The following is a 23,362-nucleotide window of genomic DNA, read 5'->3' on the forward strand; positions in this document are numbered from 1 at the left end:
CCTGCATTTCCAAGATGCTGCTGGTAAGGCCCGTGCTGCTGGTCTGAGGACCACATTTTGAGTAGCAAGTTCTTAGAGCTCATGGCTACAAAAGTCCCTTTCTTCCCTAAATACTTAATGAGCACCCACTATGTGCCAGGAGTCACTTTCACGTGTGCTGTCATGTTGAATTACTTTGCTGTGTGGCTGGAGTGAGTTACTGCACCTCTCTGAACTTCTGTTTCCTCTTCATTCCTCCTGCTTCTCCCCAGACCTATCTGCTGAGCCCTGGGGCCTCTCATGTACCCCGCCTGCCATAGCTCTTCTCTAGATGGACCTTCAGTAGGTGCATCCGCCCCAGCAGAGAGGGGAATCAAGGGTAGTGTGTCCTGACCTGCTGAGAGCTCCAGGACCAGCCACCTGGAGCGGGATCTGCAGGGCTGGAAGGAATGTAGGGCGGGGGGAGGAAAGTTTGGGCATTTCTCCAACATTCTGTCAGTTCCAGGAGGAATGTCTGTCCCAATCTTCTCACTGAGCAGCTATATCCTTCATGAACACCCTCCTCTGATCATGGGGAGACCTCATAGGGGCTGACACCACGTCACAGGGAAGTTCAGGGCAGGATCTGGACAAGATGTACCCCTTCTCAGGCCCTCATCCGACACCCCATTTCCCAGATGGAAGACTGAGCCCAGAGAGGGCTGGCACAGCCCACAGTCAGAGCGAGGACAGGCAGGACTCCACTCAGGGTCTCCCAACTCTGCCCTCCCCTGTCTGGACCCCGTGCTCTCATCACCGCCTGCAGCCTCACCCCCACTCCTCCAGGTGCCCTCGTCTGACTGGGCTCCTTACCCCCAGAGTCTGATGCGGGTAATCCCCAGCCAGGCTGGCGTCTTTGTTCCTGCTCCCAGCAGTCGTGTCTCAACTCAGCCCCTGGGCTGCCTGGAGGCTGGTCTTGAACTCCTGCCAGGCTGTGCGGCCCCAGAGGCCAGAGGCTTCCTGTCTCTGAGCTTCCTGATTCTGCACCGAGAAATGGTGCATGATGCCCTCCTGGGCCCCACATGGACAGGAGCCTGGGAGATGTTTGGGGACAAAGCTTGGCCTGGCCCTGCTCACCTGGCACCTGAACCCTCAAGTTCAACCTTTCACCTGCCACACCCTGGCCTCGGAAGGGCAGGGATGGCTGTAAACTTGGGGTCCAGAGTCACCTTTGCCCACCTCCCATCTTGCCCTACCACCCATGTGGGAGGTGCTGAGACCTGAGGATCCAGTACCTAGGCCTTGTGGCTGAGCAGGTTCCTCTCTGGACCCAGCTAGCTCTGCTTTTCTGTCTTGGGTGGCCGCCAGGTGGGGAGGAGGCAGTCAGGCTTGCAGGGATTGGCTGACCCAGCAAGCCTAGCCTCCCCCACTTCGGAGGCTGGGTGGGACAAAGACTTCCCAGGAGCAAAGAGGAAGTTGTGTGGGATAAGTTGCTCTAGACAGAAGGTGCCAGGCTGGAGTTGGCAGGGCCAAGCGTTCTGGTTCAGGGTGGGGAGGGGCACTGCCCAGCGCAAGGGAGGCTCCAGGGAGCGAGCTGGCGGGGGATGGTGGTTTCCTTATAACTGGAGCCTCTGGCAACCGTCCACTCATTCAGTTTGGGTGTTTCTTCATTAGTCTCTCTTTCTCTTTCTCTTTTCTCTCTTTCTTTATGTTTCTCTTTATCTCTGTCTCTCTGTGTGTCTCTCTCTCTGTCTCTCTGTTTTTCTGTCTCTCTCTCTCTCTGTCTCTCTGTATGTCTCCCTCTTCCTCTGGACTTCCCTGGATCCCCCTCCCCTCTCTGAGCCCTCCCTGCCCTGTCTCCAGCACCCACCGTCCCTGCCCCTCCCTGGCCCCGTCCCTCACACCCTTGGTCCTCTCCCTGTCTTCGTGAGCTGTCCGTCTCTGTTTCAAGCTCACCAGTACCACGCCTTTCCTGGGCCTCAGGAGCTCACCCTCCACCCCCTCTGCCCTGCAGGATGCCGCAGCTGAGCCTGTCCTGGCTGGGACTCGGGCCGCTGGCAGCCTCCCCGTGGCTGCTCCTGCTGATGGTCGGGGCCTCCTGGGTCCTGGCCCGCATGCTGGCCTGGACCTACACCTTCTATGACAACTGTTGCCGCCTCAGATGTTTCCCGCAGCCCCCCAAACGGAACTGGTTTTGGGGTCACCTGGGCCTGGTGAGTGTGGGCAGCAGGAAGTGCCTGGGTCATCAGGGTGGCTGGACCCCCGAGAGGTCAGGACTGGGGCTCCGGGTTGGGCTGGGCTCTAGAACAGCGGAGAAGCCAGGGGAGGCCTCTTCCTCACTCCCTGACCAGGTCCACTGTTCTCCTCTGTCCACTCCAGGCCCCAACGCCCTTCTCCTTCTCCCCCTTCCTCACCCCAAGCCTGCTTTAGGGCATGTTCCTGCCTGTCTTCCCCACATGAGTGCACCTCTGAGGGGCTCCCAGGGTGGATTGCACAGAGCCGGGTCCCCTCATGTCCCCACAGTCTCCGCCGCTGGTCTTGAGGCCTCTTCAGGGCCTCTGTTCAGGGTCCACTCCCTGCCTGCCCTGTCTCTGTTGGCCTCAGGCCAGTGTCTCTCCTCTCTGGGCTTCCACTTCCCCACAGGAATGAACTATGACCTCAGCCTCCCTTCCCCCCTCAGGGACACAGCTGGGCCAGAGGAGAGGTGTGGGCAGTCTCTCCTTGCCCTCCCTTCCTCAGGCGCCTTCTTTTTCTTGTCCTGCCTTGTACCCCGAGGAAATATCAGTGGGCCCCACTGCCAAACTTGGATAAAAGTTGACCACTTACCCTTTCAGAAGGAATCCCTCTGGCCTCTGCCTTAATGCCCAGACTTCCTGGGCGGCGGGTCCTGGCCCAGCATCCCAGCCTCATCCTCAGAGGACCTTCCTCCATGCTACGTCGGCCCCCTCTTGCCACATTCACACTTTGGATTTTGTCATCACCAGTAAAGGCACCACCTCCAAAGCAACTGGTCTGAGTGTTGCATTCTCTGACCCTAACCTCCTCTTCCTTCCAGCTTTTTTTTTTTTTTTTTTTTTACCCATTTGGGACTCTGCCAGGATGTCTAGTCTCCTCTACGTCCCGGTCCAACAGCTTCCTTCCGACCCTACATCCTTGGATACATCCAGCTTAGATTCCCATCCTTTGCACGTGGGCTGAAGTCTCTTGCCAACTGGTCTTTCCTTCATGGCCTTTTGGAAAACCTGTTGGAGCTCAACCACTCAAGTCCTCTGAGCTCTTCTCCACGATGATGCTAGAGAAGGTCACAAAACAGGACAGAGGGGTGACATGTAAATCCCCATCTGCCCACCTCCAGAGCACCTCATTCCGCACCCAGACCTCCAGTCGGCTTGCTCTGCTGTCTCTTCGTGGACAAAACTTGTCTTCACTTGTTGCCTCCATTTCCCTCTCGCTCCTCACCTGCTCCAGCCTGGTCCCCACCCCCTTCAAACACCTACAAGATGACCATGAGCCCCAGGTCCCTAAATTCCATCTCATTCACCTCCCAGCAGCTCTCTGACATTGCTGATCACCCCAGCCTCTCAGAACCTCCTTTTTCTCTTGGTTCCAGGATGCCACCCTCCTCTGGTGTCCCCCTACCTCCCTGTGGCCTCTCTGTCTCCAGTCTTTGCTCCTCCTTCACCCACCTTTCCATGTGGGGATCCCTCAGGGTCCTAACCCTTCCTCCCTCTCCTCTCTCCTGAGGCCACCTCCTTATCCAGGGCTCCAACTGCTGTGTGGACCATCAGTTCCCTCCATAAGTGAATTCACGTTCACATCTCTCCTGAGCCCAAAGCTGTGTGTCCAGCTGTATCCTCCCCTCCTCATGTGGGGGTCTCTCACACACCTCATTCCACCAAATCAGAATTGGGACTCACGGCTGCCTCCCCAATCCTGCCCCCGTTGTCCATCTAGCCCATCCTTCTGATTGCCCACGTCCTATAATTTGGGGCTCCCTGTCCCCCCTCTTCTCTCATTAGCGCAACTGGTCCTTCAGCACGTCTGGGTGTGCTGCCTCCAAGCCCCTCCTCATTCCGTCCCCTCTCTGCATCCTGCTGCCACCCCTGGCTCCATCCATTGTCATCCTTCTCCCGGAAGCCTCTCCTGGCTTCCTCTCTGGTCTCCTTATTGCCACACTTGTCCCCTATTGCCCAATCTCTCTTTAGACCTGGAGAGATTTTTCTGAAATTTAGTGTAGATCACGCCTTCTCTTGGCTGAAAACCATTCAATGACTGCCAGTTGCTCTGAGGACAAAGACTAAATGTTGCCTGGCTGGGCCCTGTTGCACCCCCCAGCCCCATGTACACCCTGGACACTCCAAGCTCCTGCTTTATCTCCTCAGTGAACCAAGCCCTTCCCACCTCAGGGCCTTTGCTTCTGCTGCTTTTTTGCCTGGAAGGGCTTCCCTTCCTGCGGTCACCAGGTTGATTCCTCCTTATCTTCCCATTTTCAGCTCCCATGTAACTGCCTTTTATAAGCCTTCCTGGATGCCCCGAGACCTTGACCTATGACTTGGCCCTGCTCATGCTTTAACAGTTAATTGTCCAATTATTTGTTTATTATTTGTCTCTCCAGCTAGATGGTAGTGCCGGGAACAGACACGATATCTACAGTGTCCAGCCCAGGAGCTGACATACAGTAGGCAATTAATGTTTGATGATGTTGTGGTTAAGGCCATGCCCTAGGCCTGGGTAAACTTACCTTTGCCTCTGTTGGTAATCCAACCCAAATGTACGAGCGTCCAGCTCCTCCCAACGCTCTCCCCCAGACCAGCTCATCACAGAACAGGATGTCCCAAGTTTATCGTGAAGCGTTCCTGAGATTCTGGGTCTTGGAATGTTCTCAGTGAGCGCTGGAGGCAGCGGGAAGGTTACAAAGTTACTGCAGATCTTCTTCCCCCTCCAATGGCTCGGCTGTGGAGGCTGGTCTTGGTCACTCTTCCCTCCTCCAGACCTTCTTGCTGTGTGATGTTGGCTGAGTCACTCTCTCTTTCTGGAGTGGTCTCATCAGTGCCTTGAACCCTAGTGTCAGGATCCTCAGGGAGTAGGGAGGGGGTCACAAGGTGAAAATGACCTAGGTTCACCTGCCTGGAGCACCTGGGATATTGGTCAGACTTGCATGGGCAGCCCGAGGAATGAGAGAGGATACATCACCAGGAGGTGACCTGCCCTCCTTCCGGTTTTGGAGGATGTGGTCTCAGTTTCCTCATGTGGAAATGGAATGATTGGTGGGCATGTTGATAGGTGCTAGAGAGACAGATGGATAGACAGGACAAACTATGAGAGAGAGACAGGACACACTTTGTGGGGTAGACAGACAGACAGGATGCACTGTGAGAGATAGAGAGACAGACAGGATGCACTGTGAGAGATAGAGAGACAGATGGGATGCATTGTGAGAGATAGAGAGACAGGACACACTGTGAGAGACAGAGAGACAGACAGGACGCGCTGTGAGAGACAGAGAGATGGACAGAACGCACTGTGAGAGATAGAGAGACAGGATGCACTGTGTGAGAGAGAGACAGACAGGATGCACTGTGAGAGACAGAGAGACAGACAGGATGCACTGTGAGAGACAGAGAGACAGGATGCACTGTGAGAGACAGAGAGACAGACAGGACGCACTGTGAGAGACAGAGAGACGGACAGGACGTGCTGTGAGAGACAGAGAGACGGACAGGACGCGCTCTGAGAGACAGAGAGATGGACAGGACGCACTGTGAGAGATGGAGAGACAGACAGGACACACTGTGAGAGATAGAGAGACAGAGAGGATACTGTATGCACAGAGTGTGTCTGGCAGAAGGGGCAGTTAGGTGCAAGCCTCCATCCTCATTGATGGGTAGAGTTCATGTATGTCCCCTGGGGTGTCCCTGGGCTGGAAAGTTCTGGGGCTGCAGACCCTTCACCTTTGAGGAACCAGAGGCCATGTGGATAGGTCCCAACATGAAAGGTTGTGAGAATGAGCCCCAGGGACAGGTCCTGAGGCCACCATGCTGCACAAAAACTTTCCCCATGAGGACCTCCTCCTGTGGCTGCCCCCAAGGCTGGAACCATTCCTAGTGTGACAAAAATCTGTCTTTTTGAGCCAAGTTCGGCTTCTCTGTAGGCAGAGAGCATGTCCTCTCCCTGTTCCCTGGCATGCACCCTTGGGACTTGGAGAGGCCTCAACGACCCCCCAGCCCCGAGAGGGAAGGAGCGGGAAGAAGCAGAGATGCCTCCATCAGTGCAGAATCTGGACACATTGTCCATTGCAGAGGCTGCAGGGGGACGTGCCATGGCTCCTTCTGGGGAGTGATGGTCCCTGCCTTGCTTGAAGTTCACCCTCACCAAACATGGCTTGAAGGTCATAATTCAGCTGGTGGCCACCTCCCCCCAGGAATTTATGACCTGGCTGGGTCCCACCATCCCTCTTGGCATTCTCTGCCACCCCCACAGTGCCCGGTATGTTACCAACACCACAGATTCCCACATTAAACATGTGATGGTGGGCACTATGGCATCATTCAAGGGCTGCGAGCCCCTCCCTGGCAAGCTTCTGTGCAGTCCCCGCAGGTTCCAAGGCCCCTCCTGCTCTCCTGCTCTTGGTCATCTTTCCCTTCTTTTGTTTATTTGCCACTCTCCATTCTGGAGTTCTGGACACTGCTTGGGGATCCTTGGGGAGACTCAGCCCCATGCTCTTCCCTGGAGGAACCCCCGAACTTGAGTACACAGAACTGCACAGAGACACCTCCAATCTTTTTTTTTTTTTAATTTTTTTTTGTGTGAGAAAGATCAGCCCTGAGCTAACATCCATCGCCAATCCTCCTCCTTTTTTTCCCCCCAAAGCCCCAGCAGATAGTTGTATGTCATAGTTGCACATCTTTCTAGTTGCTGTATGTGGGACGCGGCCTCAACATGGCCCGAGAAGTGGTGTGTTGGTGCGCGCCCGGGATCCGAACCCGGGCTGCCAGTAGCGGAGCGTGCGCACTTAACCACTAAGCCACGGGGCCGCCCCAGACACCTCCAATCTTGTGTTGTCAGGATGGGTCTGAGGGAGAAAGACAGGGGTTGGGGGAGCCCAGAGTGGAAGCAAGGCTTCTGCCATTTGGGCAGGCCAGAGGGCTTCTAGGAGGAGGAGTTGTTGCAAGTGGGTCTGGAATGGTGAGTAGGATTTTTTTAAGCAAAGAAGAGAAAGTATATTCTGTGGAGAGGAAGAACCCACTCAAAGGCCTGGAGGTGAGAGAGCAAGCACCTGCTTTTGAGCAGTGAGAAGGAGTTCAGTGCAGGTGGGGTGATCCAGATGAGAGGCAGAGAAAAGGTAGAGAGGAAAGAGAGCGGGCAGAGCTTCAAGACCGCCTAGGGGGAGGAGGTTGATGCTGAGGGCGGTGGGAGCCATGGGGGGACGTGGAGATGAGGAGAAACGGGTAGTTGGAAAGATGGACATGGAAACAGGGTCAGAGAAAGAGAGATACAGAGAAAGAGTGAGGGAGAGAGACAGAGAGGACACACAGAGAGAGAGAGAGAGAGAGAGAGAGAGAGTAAAAGAAGCATGTATATACACAGATAGAAACATATCTATCTATCTGTCTGTCTATCTATCTATCTACCTCTCTATGTCTATCTATCTATCCATTCATCCATCATTTATTCATCTATCATCTAGTGATCATCTATCCACCCATACGTTATCTGTTTATCTATCTATTTATCCATCCATCATCTAACCATCTATCCATCCATCCATCCATTCATCCATCATCTATCTTTCTATCTATCCATCTATCTAGCGGTCTATCTATCCATCCATCCGTCTATCCATCCATCTTCTACCTATCTATCTGTCTATCTATCTATCTATCTATCTAATCTATCTATCAATCTATCTATCTAAGAAACAGAGAGATGTAGACAGTGAGGGGATAAGAGAGGCACATAGATATATAGACACAAAAAAAGACAGAGACCAACAGATAGAAGCTGATTTAGTGAGATGGAGAGAGGTGTAGGCCAATAATCCAGGCAGAACATGAGAAGGGAGTGAGTAAGGTTGTGGTGGGTAGGGAAGGTACAGTGGGCAGTTGCAGTTTCTGAGGCCCCTGCCAGACCTGGCCTCATCCACACCTATCCCCCAGGCGAAGAGCAATGAGGATGGCTTGCGGCTGGTGGAGGATCTGGGCCACTACTTCCGTGACGTCCACCTCTGGTGGATGGGGCCCTTCTACCCCATCCTGAGGCTCGTCCACCCTAAGTTTGTTGCCCCCCCTGCTCCAGGCCCCAGGTATCTTTTCCGGGAGCCTCCAAATCCAGCCTCTCCCCCTGCCCTTGCTCCCAGCCGTTCCCACCCCTGGACAGACCAGGCTGAGCAAGGGAATGGGCAGCGTCGACAGAGACCCAGCTCTGCCATTAACCTGCTAGGTGATTCTGGGCAGATCCTTGGCTCTCTCTGATTGCCAAAATCTCTTTCAGTTTTGAGTGTTGGAAACTCAACATTGTTGGTCTAAGTAAAGAAAGAGAATATATCGATCAAAAAGCTCAGGGAGAGTTGTCTTCAGGCACAGCTGGATCCAGGTCTTCAAGCAATGCCATTGGGAATCTGTCTTCATCTCGTAGTTCTGTGTTCCTCTGTGATGGTTTCACTCTCATGCTGGTAAAGATGAGTCCCAGAAGCTTAACCCCCATGGAAAAGTGAGCTCATTCCTCACAGACCCAGGAAAAGTTGCAGGATTCCCTGAAATTGGCCTGGCCTGGCCTGGGTCACAGGGACCAATTCCTCATCTAATCACTGCAACTTGATTGACAAGGCCAAGAGTCATATGCCCAGCTCTGGAGTGGCATGGCCACCCTTCTAACTGCGTGGATTGAGAGTGGAGGAGCTATGGGGTGCCAGTTCCAGGAGAGGGTATGGATGCTGGACAGGCAGATACCACAGATGTCCATCCACCAGCATCCTTGCTAGGAGGGCATTTCCTGGGTGAGGAAACTGAAGCTCAGGGAGGCATAATGGCTTCTCAAGGCCACATAGCATGCTGAAGCTTCCTTCTTAGTTCTATATGTTCTCAGCTGCCCTGTCTGCTTTTGATGAGAGGGACCCTAAGCTGGAAGGTGATTTGGGGCAGGGAGATGGCCAGAGTATTGTCGGGGAAGATCCACCAGACTCCAGGTTGGTCAACTTTGTCTGCTTGGCCCTGGGGGCTGGTCTAGAGGCTGGAGGGAGCGGTGCAGCTCTTCATGGTGGGTGGAGCTCAGCATCTGAGGGGGGCAGCATGCTCTGTTTTTTTAAAAGACAGAAGAGCCCTTGAGCCGAAGCACTTAATACTGAGTATAGTGTGGAGGAGGATACTGAGGAAGTCTGGGTCACAATGGGGCCATGTCTGGGACATTAATGTGACCATACTTAAGTCCTGTCTGGGGCCCGTCTGTAGGATACACTGAGGTCATGTCAGATTGTCTCAGGCCCATGTCAGAGCATGCTGTGTCATGTCATGGAATGTCATGCATGTTGAAGCCATGTCAAGGCATGTTAACACATGGTAGGGCCATGTCAGATGTCCCAGATGTCAAGAGAGTGCTGGGGCAGACACAGTGTCCTAGGTCCTTGTAGAGGTGTTTTGTAGAGTGCTTGGCTGTCCTCGGGTGTTCAGAACATGGTGGAACATGTAGGAGCCATATCAATGTGTGCTGGGAGGTGTTGTGCCATGTTGGGGTGCATCTAAGCGCGTGGGGGTGTGTCTGTGGGCTCTGCCTTTGCTCTACTCTGAGCTGCAGCCTGGTCTGGTCCCCCTTCACCTCCGCCTCCTCCCGGATTCCTCTGCCCTTGGCCCCACTTCTGCTATGCTGGGCTTGGAGGGGGAATGCAGACCCCTGGCTGGGGCTCCACCTCGCAGCAAAAGTCCCTCCCCTTCTCCTCTCCATGGCCCCTGATGGCTTATCTCTCATGTCAGCTGCCGTCGTGCCCAAGGATATGTATTTCTACAGCTTCCTGAAGCCCTGGCTGGGTGAGTAACTATGAGTGAAGGGGACTGGGGACAACCTTGGGGGACAGGGGAAGGCACTGTCTTTGGCCGTTCCCTGTGGCTGCCTCTACTAGGGGATGGGCTCCTGCTGAGTGCTGGTAATAAGTGGAGCCACCACCGCCGCTTGCTGACACCTGCCTTCCACTTCGAAATCTTGAAGTCCTATTTGAAGATTTTCAACACGAGTGCACACATCATGCACGTGAGTTCCTTGAGCCCAGGGTCCCAAGTGGAGCCTTGGGAAAGGGGGACACACATGGTCTGGAGTCCTGGCTCTGCTAGATGGCTTTTTCTCTCCAAGACTCGTTTCCTCGTCTGTAAAATGGAGATAATAATACCTTCTTAAAGGGTGGTCAAGAAGATATAATGGATTCGTGTTCCTGGCATGTAGTAGGTGCTCAGAAGGCTTTAGTTTTTAGTCTGCCTCGCTGAAGCTCTGTATATTCAAGGCAGTAATGATGAAGATTGCATAGTAGCTCTTTCTGCATAACGTACCACCTTAAAACCCACGGGCTTGAAGGAATTAGTGTTTGTTATTGCTCATGAGATGATGGGTCAGTCGAGTCTTCTTGTCTTGGCTGCAATCACTCATCTGTCTGTGGTCATGGGTGGGTTTGGTAGACAGCTCTGCTGATCCAGGCTCAGCTCTAATACACGTTTGGGGCTTGACTGGCTGTTGGTTGGTCAAGGATGGCCTTGGTGGGACAACTGGACTCCTGCATTTGTCCCTCACCTTCCAGTAGGCTAGCCTGGGCTCAATCGCATGGTGGAGACTGGGATCTAAGAGAGTGAGTGAAAGATGCAGTACCTCTTGAAGCCTTGTTTCTGAACTAGCACACCAGGATTTCCACCTTTTTCTGTTGGCTGAAGCAAGTTTAATATCCAGCTCAGATTCAAGAGGTGGAGAAAGAGGTTCCACCTCCAGTGGAAGAGGTGCAGAGTCTCATTGCAAAGAGATAGGATATGGGGAGGGACAAAGAAACGGGGACATGTTTGCAGTCAACTACCACTATGATAATGATGAAGATGATGATGATAGCTAGAGGTTATTTAGAGCTTACTGTATATCAGAAATGATGTGCCAATTCCATGGCATTTGTTGTCTAATTTTCACAATGCTGTAAGGTAGAGATGATTATTGTTGCCACATTATAGATGATTAAACGGAAGGTCAGAGAGGTTAGGAAGCTTGCCTGAGTTTACATAGCTAGTAAGTGAACTATGAGTGGTGGAGCAGGGATTCTAACCTAGTTTCTCTGACACCAAAGCAAGTCATCTTAACTATTACTGAAGATTTGAGAGGTGGAGCCCAGAGGAGGGCAATGAGCTGACCAAAGTCACACAGAGCATAAGAGGCAGAGCTAGACCTTGAACCCAGGTCTCTTGACTCCCAGCCATGGGGTCTTCATGTCCTAATAGTAACAGCTTCCACTCCCATACAAACCAGATCATCCCAGGGAATGGGTGCCTGGGGCAGAGGACCAAGAGGCTGGGTCTGGGTCAGTCCATCCAGATGGTTGGGGTTGGGGAGGGTCTCAAGGGAGGCAGGTCCCAGCCCCAGCTCTGCTCCCTTCTCTGTCCAGGCCAAGTGGAGGCGCCTGGCCTTGGAGGGCAGCGCCCATCTGGACATGTTTGAGCACATCAGCCTCATGACCCTGGACAGTCTGCAGAAATGTGTCTTCAGTTTCAACAGCAATTGCCAGGAGTGAGTCCTTGTCCAGGGCCTGGGGACATGGGAACATCTACTCCCAAGGGAGCAGATGGAGGGAGGACTGACCAGGGCAATCAGAAGGGCTTTCCTGGAGGAGAAGGGTCAGAGATGGACATTGAAGGACAAGGAAGGAGAAAGAGAAAGAAGAATCCTTTCAGGTAGGTAGAAATGTTTCCTAAAGGCCAGAGGTTAGGAAGAGCAGAGCACATGCAGCAATGAGGAGACGCCTGGGAAATGAGGTTGGAGGAGTAGGGAGGGGTAGATCTTAATGACATTCCAAAGTCAGGCAAAGGGATATGAACTTTATCCTGAGGTTTCCAGGGAGCCATGGAAGGTGTTTGAGCAGATGAAGGTCGTGGTCAAAGCTGAACTTGGACATCTGACTCTAGAGAAGACTGTTGTGTAGACACAGGATGCGAGGAGATCATGGAGAGGAGTAGGCCTGAGCTTGGTGGAGAAAATGGGGCATTTTTGGGAGAAACTGAGGAAGAATGGGCAGGGCCAGATGTCGTGTAGGAGAGGGAGGAGATGAATGGGATTCCCATACTCTGTGCAGGTATCTAGGACATGAAGCAGCTCATAAGAGATGGGAGGCAGAGAGAAGCATGATGGCGGGCACTCTTTTATGGATGGGACCTTGTGCTGGGTTTCCGGCTGGGAGGTGCTCCCGGGGTTTCATATGCATTAAGCTGCTTCATAAGGCTCTCTCTGGCCTGGCCATGCAGGAATCCCAGTGAATATATTGCCGCCATCTTGGAGCTCAGTGGTCTTGTGACAAAACGGCACCAGCAGATCTTCCTGTACATGGACTTCCTATACTACCTCACCCCCGATGGGCAGCGCTTCTGTAGGGCCTGCAACCTAGTACATGACTTCACAGGCACTGTCATCCAGAAGCGGCGTCACACCCTCATTAGCCAAGGTTCCCATGACTTCCTCAAGGCCAAGGCTAAGGCCAAGACTTTGGACTTCATTGATGTGCTCCTGCTGGCCAAGGTGGGCTTCTCTGGGATCTGAATTCAAGAGTTAGAATGGATCTTAATTTAAAATGTCAGATGAGAGAACTTGGATTTGATGCAGAGGGTGCTAGGGAGCCATGGAAGATGCCTGAGGAAGAGAGGGACAGGTCAGAGATAAGTTTTAGGCATGAATCTGTAGAAGGCTGCCTGGAAGGAGTAAGAAGGAGGCAGCAGACCAGGGAGGAGGCTTGTGGGGTGGGCCCTGGAGATGATGAGGGAAGAATCCTGCTGGGATGATGCAAGTACTTCAGGGATTGTTCAGGTTAGACTCAGGCGCTCTTAGAGGTGGTGTGATTCAAAGGGTCTTGCCCTTTCTCCAGGATGAAAATGGGAAGGAACTGTCAGATGAGGACATCCGAGCTGAAGCTGACACTTTCATGTTTGCAGGTGAGGGTCCCAGTGTGGGCCTACAGAGGGAGCAGGGGTCTCTCTATCCCAGGGACTTGGTGGGTGGGCCCTGGACCACTCCTTCACCCCCATCCTCCCCGTCCTCCCTGAGGGCCTTAATGTGAGGGCACTGTCCACCTTATGGTGCTGAAGCAGCCCAGAGACCCAAGCCTGTCTGGCTGCCTCTCAGGGCATGACACCACAGCCAGCGGCCTCTCCTGGGTCCTGTACAACCTTGCGAAGCACCCGGAGTACCAGGAGCGCTGCCGGCAGGAGGTGCAAGAGCTCCTGAGGGACCGTGAGCCTAAGGAGATTGAGTGGTGAGTGCGGGTTCACGTGGTCTGTTCCCGAACCCCTCTTATTGGCTCTGCTCCCCAGCTGGGAAGGGGGATTGCCGATTCTGTCATTTTTTCTTAGTGGGAATAGGAACAGAGCCCACAGGCAGGGTCTGGTACCCAGCCTGGAGAGCAGGAGAAGGTTTGCAGATTTTTGAGACAGAAATATCTGAGTGTCCACATTTATTGCCCCACTAACTTGCTATGTGACGTTAATAAAATCAGTTCTCTTTTCTTTTCTATTATTTTTCTGTGAGGAAGATCAGCCCTGTGCTAACATCCGTGCCAATCCTCCTCTTTTTGCTGAGGAAGACTGGCCCTAGGCTAACATCTATGCCTATCTTCCTCAACTTTATATGGGATGCCGCCACAGCGTAGCCTGACAAGTGGTGGCTCAGTGTGCGCCCGGGGTTCTGAACCCCGGGCCGCCAGCAGCAGAGCGCGTGCACTTAACCTCTATGCCACGGGGCCGGCCCCTCCCGGCCCCTCAGTTTTCTTTTCTCAATGCCACTTTTCTCCTCTGTAAATTGGTAGGGAGAGTGGAGAATCTCTCCCCAACAGCGCTGCTTTGAGAATTGCAACAATGTGTGTACAACAGATGCCACCCAGAATGTATTCAGTAAATGAACTTCTCCCCTCCCTTGTTTTTCTGCCTGATGTTGCATTTTTTTTCCCCAAAGACTCTAACTCCCCTTGATTTTTACTCTTTTCTCTAATTTCCACCTAATAATCTATTCCAGGGATTCACAAGAGATCTTTGGGGGTAAAAAATCATCCATCTCCTCATTTAGTAAACATGTCCACGCTGCCTGCCCTTTCCCAACTCAGTGTCCAGTCCCACTCTAGTCCTCCCTGGGCAGGGCCGGGGCAGAGAGGAAAGGGGGTGAGGTTGGTTAGTGAAACAGTGAACACGAATTCACCACTCTGGGAGTGGGTAGCAGGCAGTGCTCTGGGCCAAGGGGATGGCTTGTGCAAAGACCAGGACGGAAGGATGCCGGAGTGAGCCGGGCATGTTTGAAAGGAAGCAAATGTGGCTGGATCCTTGTGAAATTTACAGTGTGAGGAACCAGAGGGGCTCCCAATGAGGCTGGAGCTGGAAATGGAAGCCCCTCTTGGAATGCTTTGGAAACCATGTTAAGAGTTTCCAAACCTGTCAGTTCAAGTCCTTTGAAAAGCTGATACTGGATAAAAGATAAAAACAGGCAGGGATGCTGCCATTAGGGAAGTCTCACATTGGGCAGAAATGGTCAGGCAGTAGTGGCCACCATGTTCAGTCATTGGCCAGGGGCTGCCCAGGTAAGTGTGGTCTCGCCTGGAACGCTGCAGCAGGGCCTGGAGACCCTATAGCTGGAGGCTGTCAGCTAAAAGCACTCCTTGCAGCTGTAGAGCAAATTCTTTTTGGAAGGGAGATCCACGACTAACATAAGAGGACAATGGGGAGCCATGGAGATGTTTGAGCAGGGGAGGGACAGGTCAGATGTGGGTATTAGAAATATCTCTCTGCATCTACAGGGGCAAACTGGAGGGGATGAGCTGGGGCCTTGGGGACCAGGGGGCAGATTCTGGGCCAAGGGCTGAAGGATGGAGAGGAGGTGTTGGACTGGACACACTTTGGAGGTAGTGCCCTCAGCTTCAAACATTTGCTCAGCACAGCAGTCCTGTGAGGTGGAGAAATGTTTCCGTGCTTCTCCCACCTTCAAAAAATTATGTACTTGGTAAAAATTTAAATAGTACAAAATGGTTTACAATGAATTTAAGCCTCCCTCTTTTTTTCCCTCCCAACTTTATTGAGATATAATTGATATGTAACGTTGTATAAGTTCAAGGTGTACAACATGATGATTTGATGCACGTGTAGATTGTTAAATGATTACAATAGGTTAGTTAACACATCCATCCCCTCATATACGCCTGTCTCTTAGGCTGGCGCCCCAATCCCGTCCCTGCCGTCAGTGGTTTCCTGTGTCCTTCAGACAGTGTTCAGTCTATAACCATACTTATCTGTTCACAGTCTCTCTCACTATGTTCATTCATTCTGTCTTGTCTCTCTACAAGTGAACGTATACATAGGGCATTCAGGCATGCACATTGAAAATATAACTTTAAGATCCTTTTTTTTTTACAGAATATAAATTTTGGAAAATTAATTTTGAATTGCAAAATCAATAATGAGAAGAAGTCTTTTTTTTTGTCCACAAAATGAAACATTATGGAGAAGATTAGGTTCACCTTTGTTGCCCTCCCCCCAAGCCTAATTCCCTCTCTGTCTCCTGAGGGGTCTCTAGAGACATCAGTTTGTCATTTGTCGTTTCAGACCTTTCTTTTCTCATGTATATATGTATATATAGATACAGTTTAATATAAATACGCTCATGCACACACATTTGGTCACTTGTTTTTTCACTCAGTAGTGTGTCTTAGAGCTCCTTCTTCTGAGAGCTACACAGTTTACTTGGCTCACTCCTCTGTTGGTGACATTTATGAAAACATTTGTAATTATAACGGATATTGCCAAAAGGCCTTTTGGCATCTCTGTATTAATTTACCCTACAGTGTGTGATAGGACAAGTGATCCCTATTTCCTCTTTTTTTTTGATCTATGAAACACAGTTTATTAGTATCAACCAATTTACTAATGTTATATTATCCTTGTATTTTTGAAATTAATCCTACTTGATCACGAGTACTATTCTTTTTATATATTGATTGATTTGAGCTGTTGGTATTTCATCTAAATTTTTATTTTTTTATTGATGTCATAATAGTTTATATCATTGTGAACTTTTAGTTGTGAACTTTTAGTTGTACATTATTATTTGTCAGTCACCATATAAATGCGCCCCTTCACCCTTGTGCCCAGTCCCCAACCCCTTTCCCTCGGTAACCACCAAACTGTTCTCTCTCTGTCCGTGTGTTAGTTTATCTTCCACATATGAATGAAATCATGCGGTGTTTGTCTTTCTCTGTCTGGCTTGTTTCACTTAACATCATACCTTTTTTTGTTTTTCCTATAATAACATTATCTGGTCACAGCTTCCATCTGCTGCCACTAGGTGGGGGTCAAGAGCTGTGTATTCTGAGCCTGCTGTGATCTGCAGATGCTCTGGCCCACTGGCTGAGCTAACGTGCTGGGCAGGGGGAGAGGCGCTTTCTTTCACCCCTGATCCCGGGGCTTCTCTCTCTTCCCTTGATATCTGCTCTCCTGGGGTGCCAGCTTGATGAAGACACCCCTGCAGCTGTTCAATCACCTCCATGTGGGAGTTTCCCACGGGCTGTGAGGGAACTTGGAGAGCAAAGGTTTTCCCCGCAGAGGGCCGCCCCTCCCCCCTCTCTCCCAGAGAGCTGAGCAGTCCCACGGTTGCTGCTGTTGGGGATGGAGAGGAGTTCTCCTTACTCCTTCCACTTCCTCCAGGGGGTCTAGCACCTCCACCTTCAGATGTATGGCTGCATGGGTCTCTCAGACATCTTTTGTATTGTGTGAATGTCCTCTGTTGGTACACAAATGTCCTTTTTGTTGTATCTTAGGGGAGGAGAGTCTAAGGGGAGCGCTCACTCTGCCGTGATGCTGACATCACTCTCCTCATCTCCCTATTTCCTCTTTTTTGATAGCTGTATAGTATTCTATCATATGGATGTACCATAATTTATCTAAACATTTCCCCACTGATGGACATTTGTATAGTTTTGGGCCTTTTGCTATAACAAACATGACGTAGTGAACATCTGCATATGCTGACTTTAGCTTACATGTGTGGATGTCTCTCCAGGACAGATTCTTAGAAGTGGTATTGCTGAATCAATGACCATTTGAGATTTTCAATTTAACAGCTCATGGCAAATCCACTCCTACAAACAGATTTTGAGAGTGCCTGTTTTCTTGCATCCTCACCGACAGTGTGCATTATAAAACTTTAAAACTTTTGCCAATCTGATAGGTGAAATATAATATTTTGTTATTTTATTGAGCATCACTTTAAGTATGGGTAAAGTTGAGCACTGTGTTCACATGTTGATCAGCCATGCATTTCTTTTTTTGTGAAGTGTCAGTTTGCCTTTTTACATCGAGCTTTTCTCTAGTTTTTTTCTGATTGATTTATAAGAATTCTTTAAATGAAAAGAAAATTAGTTCTTTTTCTGTTATGCAAAAATTCTTCTGCAGATTGTCTTTTGACTTTAGTTTTGGTTTTGGTTCATTTTTTGTATCACATCTGTTCACTTTTTGCTTTTAGAGCTGCTTTTTCTTTCTTAATCATGCTTGGAAAAGCCACTCACATTCTGACACTAAAACATAAAACTCTCGTTTGTTTTCTTCTAATGGGCTTATTTATTTTTAAAAATATTTTATTAAAAATTTAATTTTATTTAATATTTTTGCTATTTTTTTATATTTAATACTTTGTTCCATATGAAATCCATATTGGTATAAGTACTGAGGTAGGAATCTATTTTTTCTCCAAGTGGCTAAATAATTGTCCCAACAGAATTTAATGAATATTTTGTATTTGTCTTAGGATTTTCAATAATAGCAGCTTCATGATAAACTAAATTCATTCATATATTTGTGTTTATTTCTGGACACTATTCTCTTCTATTTATTTATATATTCATACATAAGCACTAAGCAGTGTTCATTATAATACTTTTAAAAACATTTTCATGCTTGATAAAGTTGGTCCCATCTTATTACTTTGCTTTTGCAAATTGTTATCTTGCATTCTTATTTTTCCATTTGAACTCCAGGATTGGGTTGGGTAGTTTGAAAAATACTCTTGAAAATTTTAAGTAATTAGTTTTTTTGACCTCAGTTGCCAAGGACGTGGTCTTGCTGAATAATCATCATCATTTTTCTGTGCAATACTTATTCGTTCCCCTCCATCCCGACTGTCCACTTCCAGTTGTCCACCAGTATGATTCCAGACAGCCCTATCCTTTTACTTGTATAATTTCTTGTTTTGGGTGGATGTATTTTAAAATTCACAAATATGTGTTATGCCACAGATCTCATGCTGGTTTTTACCTTTTTCAGAAATGTAGCACCACGATTTCATTAGATTTTATTATCCATGTATCTATGTACACATAGATTATTGCTGTGCACCATCATATAGTACTTCCCTCTCCCATCCCTTACAGTTGAATATTCAGGCTGCTTCCATCTCATCGCTGCAATGAAAATCTTTGTGCATGTGTCTCTATTTACCTGTCAGAGAATCTCTCTGGGATCTATACCTGGGAGCCGGCTTGCTGGGTCATAAAATACACATTGCCTTTCCTTGACCATGCTGATGCCCTCCAGTGTGGTGGCCCTCGTCCATACCTCCACTCTCAGTGCATGAGGTTCCTCTATCCCCATGCCTCAGCCCCTCCTTGTCATTACCCACCTTATTAATTCTTGCCTCGAATGGATGTGAAGTAACATCTCATTTCTATATAATTTCCATCTCTCTGATAACCAATGACTTTGAATATCTCTTCATGTTTTAAATCTCTTGTGTTTGAACTTCTGTGAATTCCTAGATCATATCCTCTGCCTACTTTTCTCTTCAGTCACATCTGTCATCTCTCTTGTTGATTTGCAGGAATTCCTGCAATCAATACACAATATCTTGTGTATTCAAGATATTGTTCTAGATCTATATATTTGTTGCTGATATCATCTGTGACTCTCTCATCTGAATGTTTTTTTGATCCATAGTGTCTTTTATTAAACAGAAATCCTTAATTTTGATACATATTTATCCATTTTTTTGGTCTTCCAGTTTGTGCTTTTGGGGTTTTATTTAAGAATTCCTTCCTACTTTTAGGTCAGAAAGATGTCTCCTACATTGTCTTCTTTTAACTTTTAACTTTTTTAACTTTATGGTTTTACCTTTCACATACGAGAGGAGCCTCCACCCTGTATATGGAGTAGGGTCAGGATCTAGTTCTTTTTGTTTCCACATCACCAGTTGTCGGAACACCTTCTACCAAACTATTCATCCATCCAGGGGTTTGTGGGGCCTCCTTTACCAGATGCTAAGTTTTCACCTACTCACATGCAGTATCTGAGCTCTCTGTTGTGTTCCATGGGCCTGTCTTCCTGTAGTTGTGACAATACCACACTATTTTTTATTACTGCACTTTTGTAATAGGTCTTAATATCTGGTAGGCTGAGTTCTCTTTCTTTGACCTTTTATTTTCACATTGACCTACCTCTTGATGAACTTTACTCCTTTCAAATTGAATAAGATTACCAAGTTCCAAAAAAAAAAACTAGCTAGATTTTTATTGGCTTGTATTGAATATATTGATTAATTTAGAAAGACTTGATACCTTTATAATATTAGGTCATCCCACCTTAGAGTGTGGAGTGGATCTTATTCATTCAAATAACCTTATAAACCCATCATAGAGGTTACTATATTTTTGCTTTTTCACCTAATTATACAATTCAAAAGCTTTTTTATGCAAATGTATTGACACTTTTAAGGATACCCTGTGAATGTTGTGTTTTGCTCAGAAATGCTTCTAAAAATACTAGGATAAGTTTTCTTCTAGTAACTTTTGTTGTTTTTATTTTCTAATGCTTCAATCCTTGGTCTATCTGGAATTTATTTTGTTATAGGAGTGAGGGTCAGAGGAAGGTGGAGAGAGGATCTCATGGGGCAGCAGGAGGACAGAGGGGTCTCTGTTTTTGCTCCCAGGATAACTGTTGGGGGCTTTCCTTAGGGAGGACCTGGCCCAGTTGCCCTTCCTGACCACATGCATCAAGGAGAGCCTGCGGTTGCATCCTCCAGTCACAGCCATCTCCCGCCGGTGCACCCAGGACGTTGTGCTCCCAGATGGCCGGGTCATCCCCAAAGGTGCCCACAATGTCAGGGGGAGGAGGGTGGTGGTCCCATCAGTGGAGACCTGGTCCTGACCACTCACTCTTCCCCAATAGGGAACATGTGTGTCATCAGCATCTTCGGGATTCATCACAATCCGTCAGTCTGGCCGGACCCTGAGGTGCTGCCCTTCTCCCCTTCTCCATGCCCAGGACCTGGTGCGGGGGCGCAGTCCTGACACTCCCCCTCCACTGTATCCGCATCTGTCTTTTTGGGGGCTTCTGGGTGTCCTGAGAAACCCCAACGAGCAGCCTTGCCTCTCTCTGCCCCTAGGTATACAATCCTTTCCGCTTCGACCCAGAAAGCCTCCAGAAGAGGTCACCTCTTGCCTTTATTCCCTTCTCGGCAGGGCCCAGGTTGAGGCCAGAGGGCGTCTGAGGCGAGGATGGGGTGAGGGTGGTGGAGGCACTCAAAGGATACGCAAGCCCACGTGGGGGTCCCAGGCACGGTTAGCCCCCTCCTCTCTCCTGCGGGCAGGGACGGGGTCCCGGGACAGGTTCCTGGCGCCGTCAGAGCCCCACTCCCGCCCGCAGGAACTGCATCGGGCAGACGTTCGCCATGACCGAGATGAAGGTGGTCCTGGCGCTCACGCTGCTGCGCTTCCGCGTCCTGCCGGACGAGGAGGAGCCGCGCAGGAAGCCGGAGCTGATCCTGCGCGCCGAGGGCGGACTTTGGCTGCGGGTGGAGCCACTGAGCGCGGGCCCGCAGTGACCCCCCGCCTCCTGGCCTGGGATCCACCCTGACCTCACACACCTCACACAGCTTTGCAGATTCCCAGGAATAAAACTGTGCTGTCACCTGTGCCCGAGCCTCACCGAGAGCCAGCAGGGGGCGCCTCGTGACTGCGGAGGATGGCCAGGGGGCGTGGTTGGGTGGAGGCGGGGCTGGTGTCTGCGAGTCCAACACCCTGAGTGCCTCTCCAGCTGACCAGAGGGCGCCCATGCTGATCGAGAATTCTTCTAGAAATGAATCATGGATTTTAAACCGTGGGCAACAGGGAGTCACGGCAGGTGTTTGAGCAGGAGAGGGACCAAGGTTAAGGACGGGCTTAAGGGGCCTTCCTGAGAACCCGCAGTGTGGCACTGTGCTCTGACTACCCTGACCTTGGTTCGGATCTCCTAATATACCCAATCTTTCCTCAGCTCCTAATCCTTCACTATGTTTCTATGGTTACTATGCTGCTATGTTTACATAAAGATAACAAGCCTGGATGCTTTATAGGGTGTTGTGATATCTGTCCCTGTTATATTGTCTGTTTGCTGGTTTTCACTAGCAGGGGTCAGCGTTCCTGTGTGCCTGCTTATCATTGTCTGAGTAGTGGCTACCACATTTGAAATAACACTTGTCAAATTTGAAGAAGGCAGCTTTCTTTAAGAGGAGTCCTTGGAGCCCTGCTGGTTGAGGTCATGTTAAATGTAGTTCAAGGCTCATGGTGCCCAAGGTCACTAAGGCAGTTTAAATTCAAGTTGAAGTCACACTTGCAGTCTCCTCCGCTTTAGTCTGCAGTCACCCTGAGGGGTGTAGCTTTTTGAGGTCTCCACCTATGTGAGGGAGGTCTCCTTACAATTTCCCCTCCTGGCATCTCCCTGGGCTCTGATTTTCTCCACCTCCTCACGCGGCCATCAAAACAGAAATACCTCTGGGGCAAAAGCATAATTCATGTTCATTTTATCTCCAGGTTTCTGTTTTCATTTGAGTAGTGTCTTTGTAATTCTTCACTGTCTTTTCGGTCTTTTATTCATTAAAGAAACTGGAAAAGTATCCAGCTTTGAGAGTTGTTTTTAAAAGGTGAAAGCTTAATTCGAATAACCTAACTTGCCATTCATGGAAAAAGGAAATATCAATTGGGATTTTAAATGGTTGTTGTCCAGTTATTACTCCACTCTTGGGTGTATTAGGAATGATGATTGCCTTTAAGTGGATAGATTTCTAGACCACAAAAGCCCACATCAGGGTTTAAGGGAGAGGACTCCACATCACCCAGAACCTGATCTTTGGGCTGAATGGAGGGAACAGGTGGACTTTGGGTTTGTCTCCCTTGGGGATGTTGTAAGTGTGTTCCTTGTATATGAAGAAGGGTACACATTGGATGTTTTGGTAGTCAACGGGATGGATTGCATCAGAGACTGCTAATTGTGTATCCTGATGTCCATTTTTGCCCTCTTAGAATCCTTAATTTTTAGGTAAGTGCATGGCAGGCTGAAATTCACATTATATTTGAAAGCTTTTCTTGAAGCTAGATTGGTTAAAGCACTGTACCCTGTCCCACATGGAGAAGTCAAAGATTACATGGTAATTCTCAAAAACTTCTTTAAGAGAAACCTGGGACTCTCTCCCTGTCCAGTCTTCCCCCTTCCTCCTTCCTGTTGCTTGGACCGCTGTTGTGGTCCCTGGAGCTCCATCTTGGATCTTGAGGACAAGACACTCTCTAGGGAAGCTGGAGCAGATAGCTCGATGCAGTCAGGGCCGGTGACCCTGGACCCACCACACCCTGGAGTTGTCCTCACAACCGCACAATCTCAGTTTGCTATTTAGCAGCTGTTTGGCTTGGGGAGAATTGTTTCTCTCTCTGAGCCTCAGTTCCTTTACTGTATAGTAGTAGCCACCTTATTGCACTCTTGTGGAGACTGAATGAGCAAGCATGTGCAACACGACTGAGTCAATATCTGGTAGCATCAGTCCTCAGTGAGGGTTAATTTCCTCTCTTCTCCCTTCTTTTTGCATCACGTCCTAAAATTTAAAATGTTTTAAAGTCGTGAAAGTTAAATTTAAATTTTGGTAAATGTGGCAACCGTCTGTTGAAGAAAAGTATCGGAAGATTCGGTAAGTTCAAAATATCCATAGGTACATCTGAGAAATTACAAGGGCCTTTGATGCAAAGCTGGCCTGAAGCTGGGAACTGAAATTTTTTTTTTTTTTTTGCCAGAGAAGCATGATCCGGACTTCATTTTCTCCTGGATGTTCCAGGAAGTGGAGGCCACGCGAGTCCACAATAGTGAGAGGAAGGTGGAGGGGGTGGGGTGGGGCCGCTTCCTCCAGCACCTGGTAC

The 23,362-nt window shown here is 49.4% G+C and overlaps 1 protein-coding gene across 1 annotated transcript; it reads left to right on the top strand.

Moving 5' to 3' along the window:
• Positions 1–1,511: 1,511 nt before the first annotated feature.
• On the top strand, positions 1,512–21,364 carry LOC131418993 (cytochrome P450 4F3-like). Its single transcript, XM_058563593.1, is given in 13 exon segments — positions 1,512–2,171; positions 8,115–8,240; positions 8,242–8,260; positions 9,924–9,977; positions 10,070–10,197; positions 11,579–11,700; positions 12,432–12,702; positions 13,046–13,112; positions 13,303–13,432; positions 20,156–20,289; positions 20,370–20,434; positions 20,587–20,669; positions 20,847–21,364. Coding segments are annotated over 13 exon segments (1,575 nt in total). The 5' UTR covers positions 1,512–1,973; the 3' UTR covers positions 21,025–21,364.
• Positions 21,365–23,362: the final 1,998 nt, after the last annotated feature.

This window comes from Diceros bicornis, chromosome 20 (assembly GCF_020826845.1).
Source record: "Diceros bicornis minor isolate mBicDic1 chromosome 20, mDicBic1.mat.cur, whole genome shotgun sequence".
Lineage (NCBI taxonomy): Eukaryota > Metazoa > Chordata > Mammalia > Perissodactyla > Rhinocerotidae > Diceros > Diceros bicornis.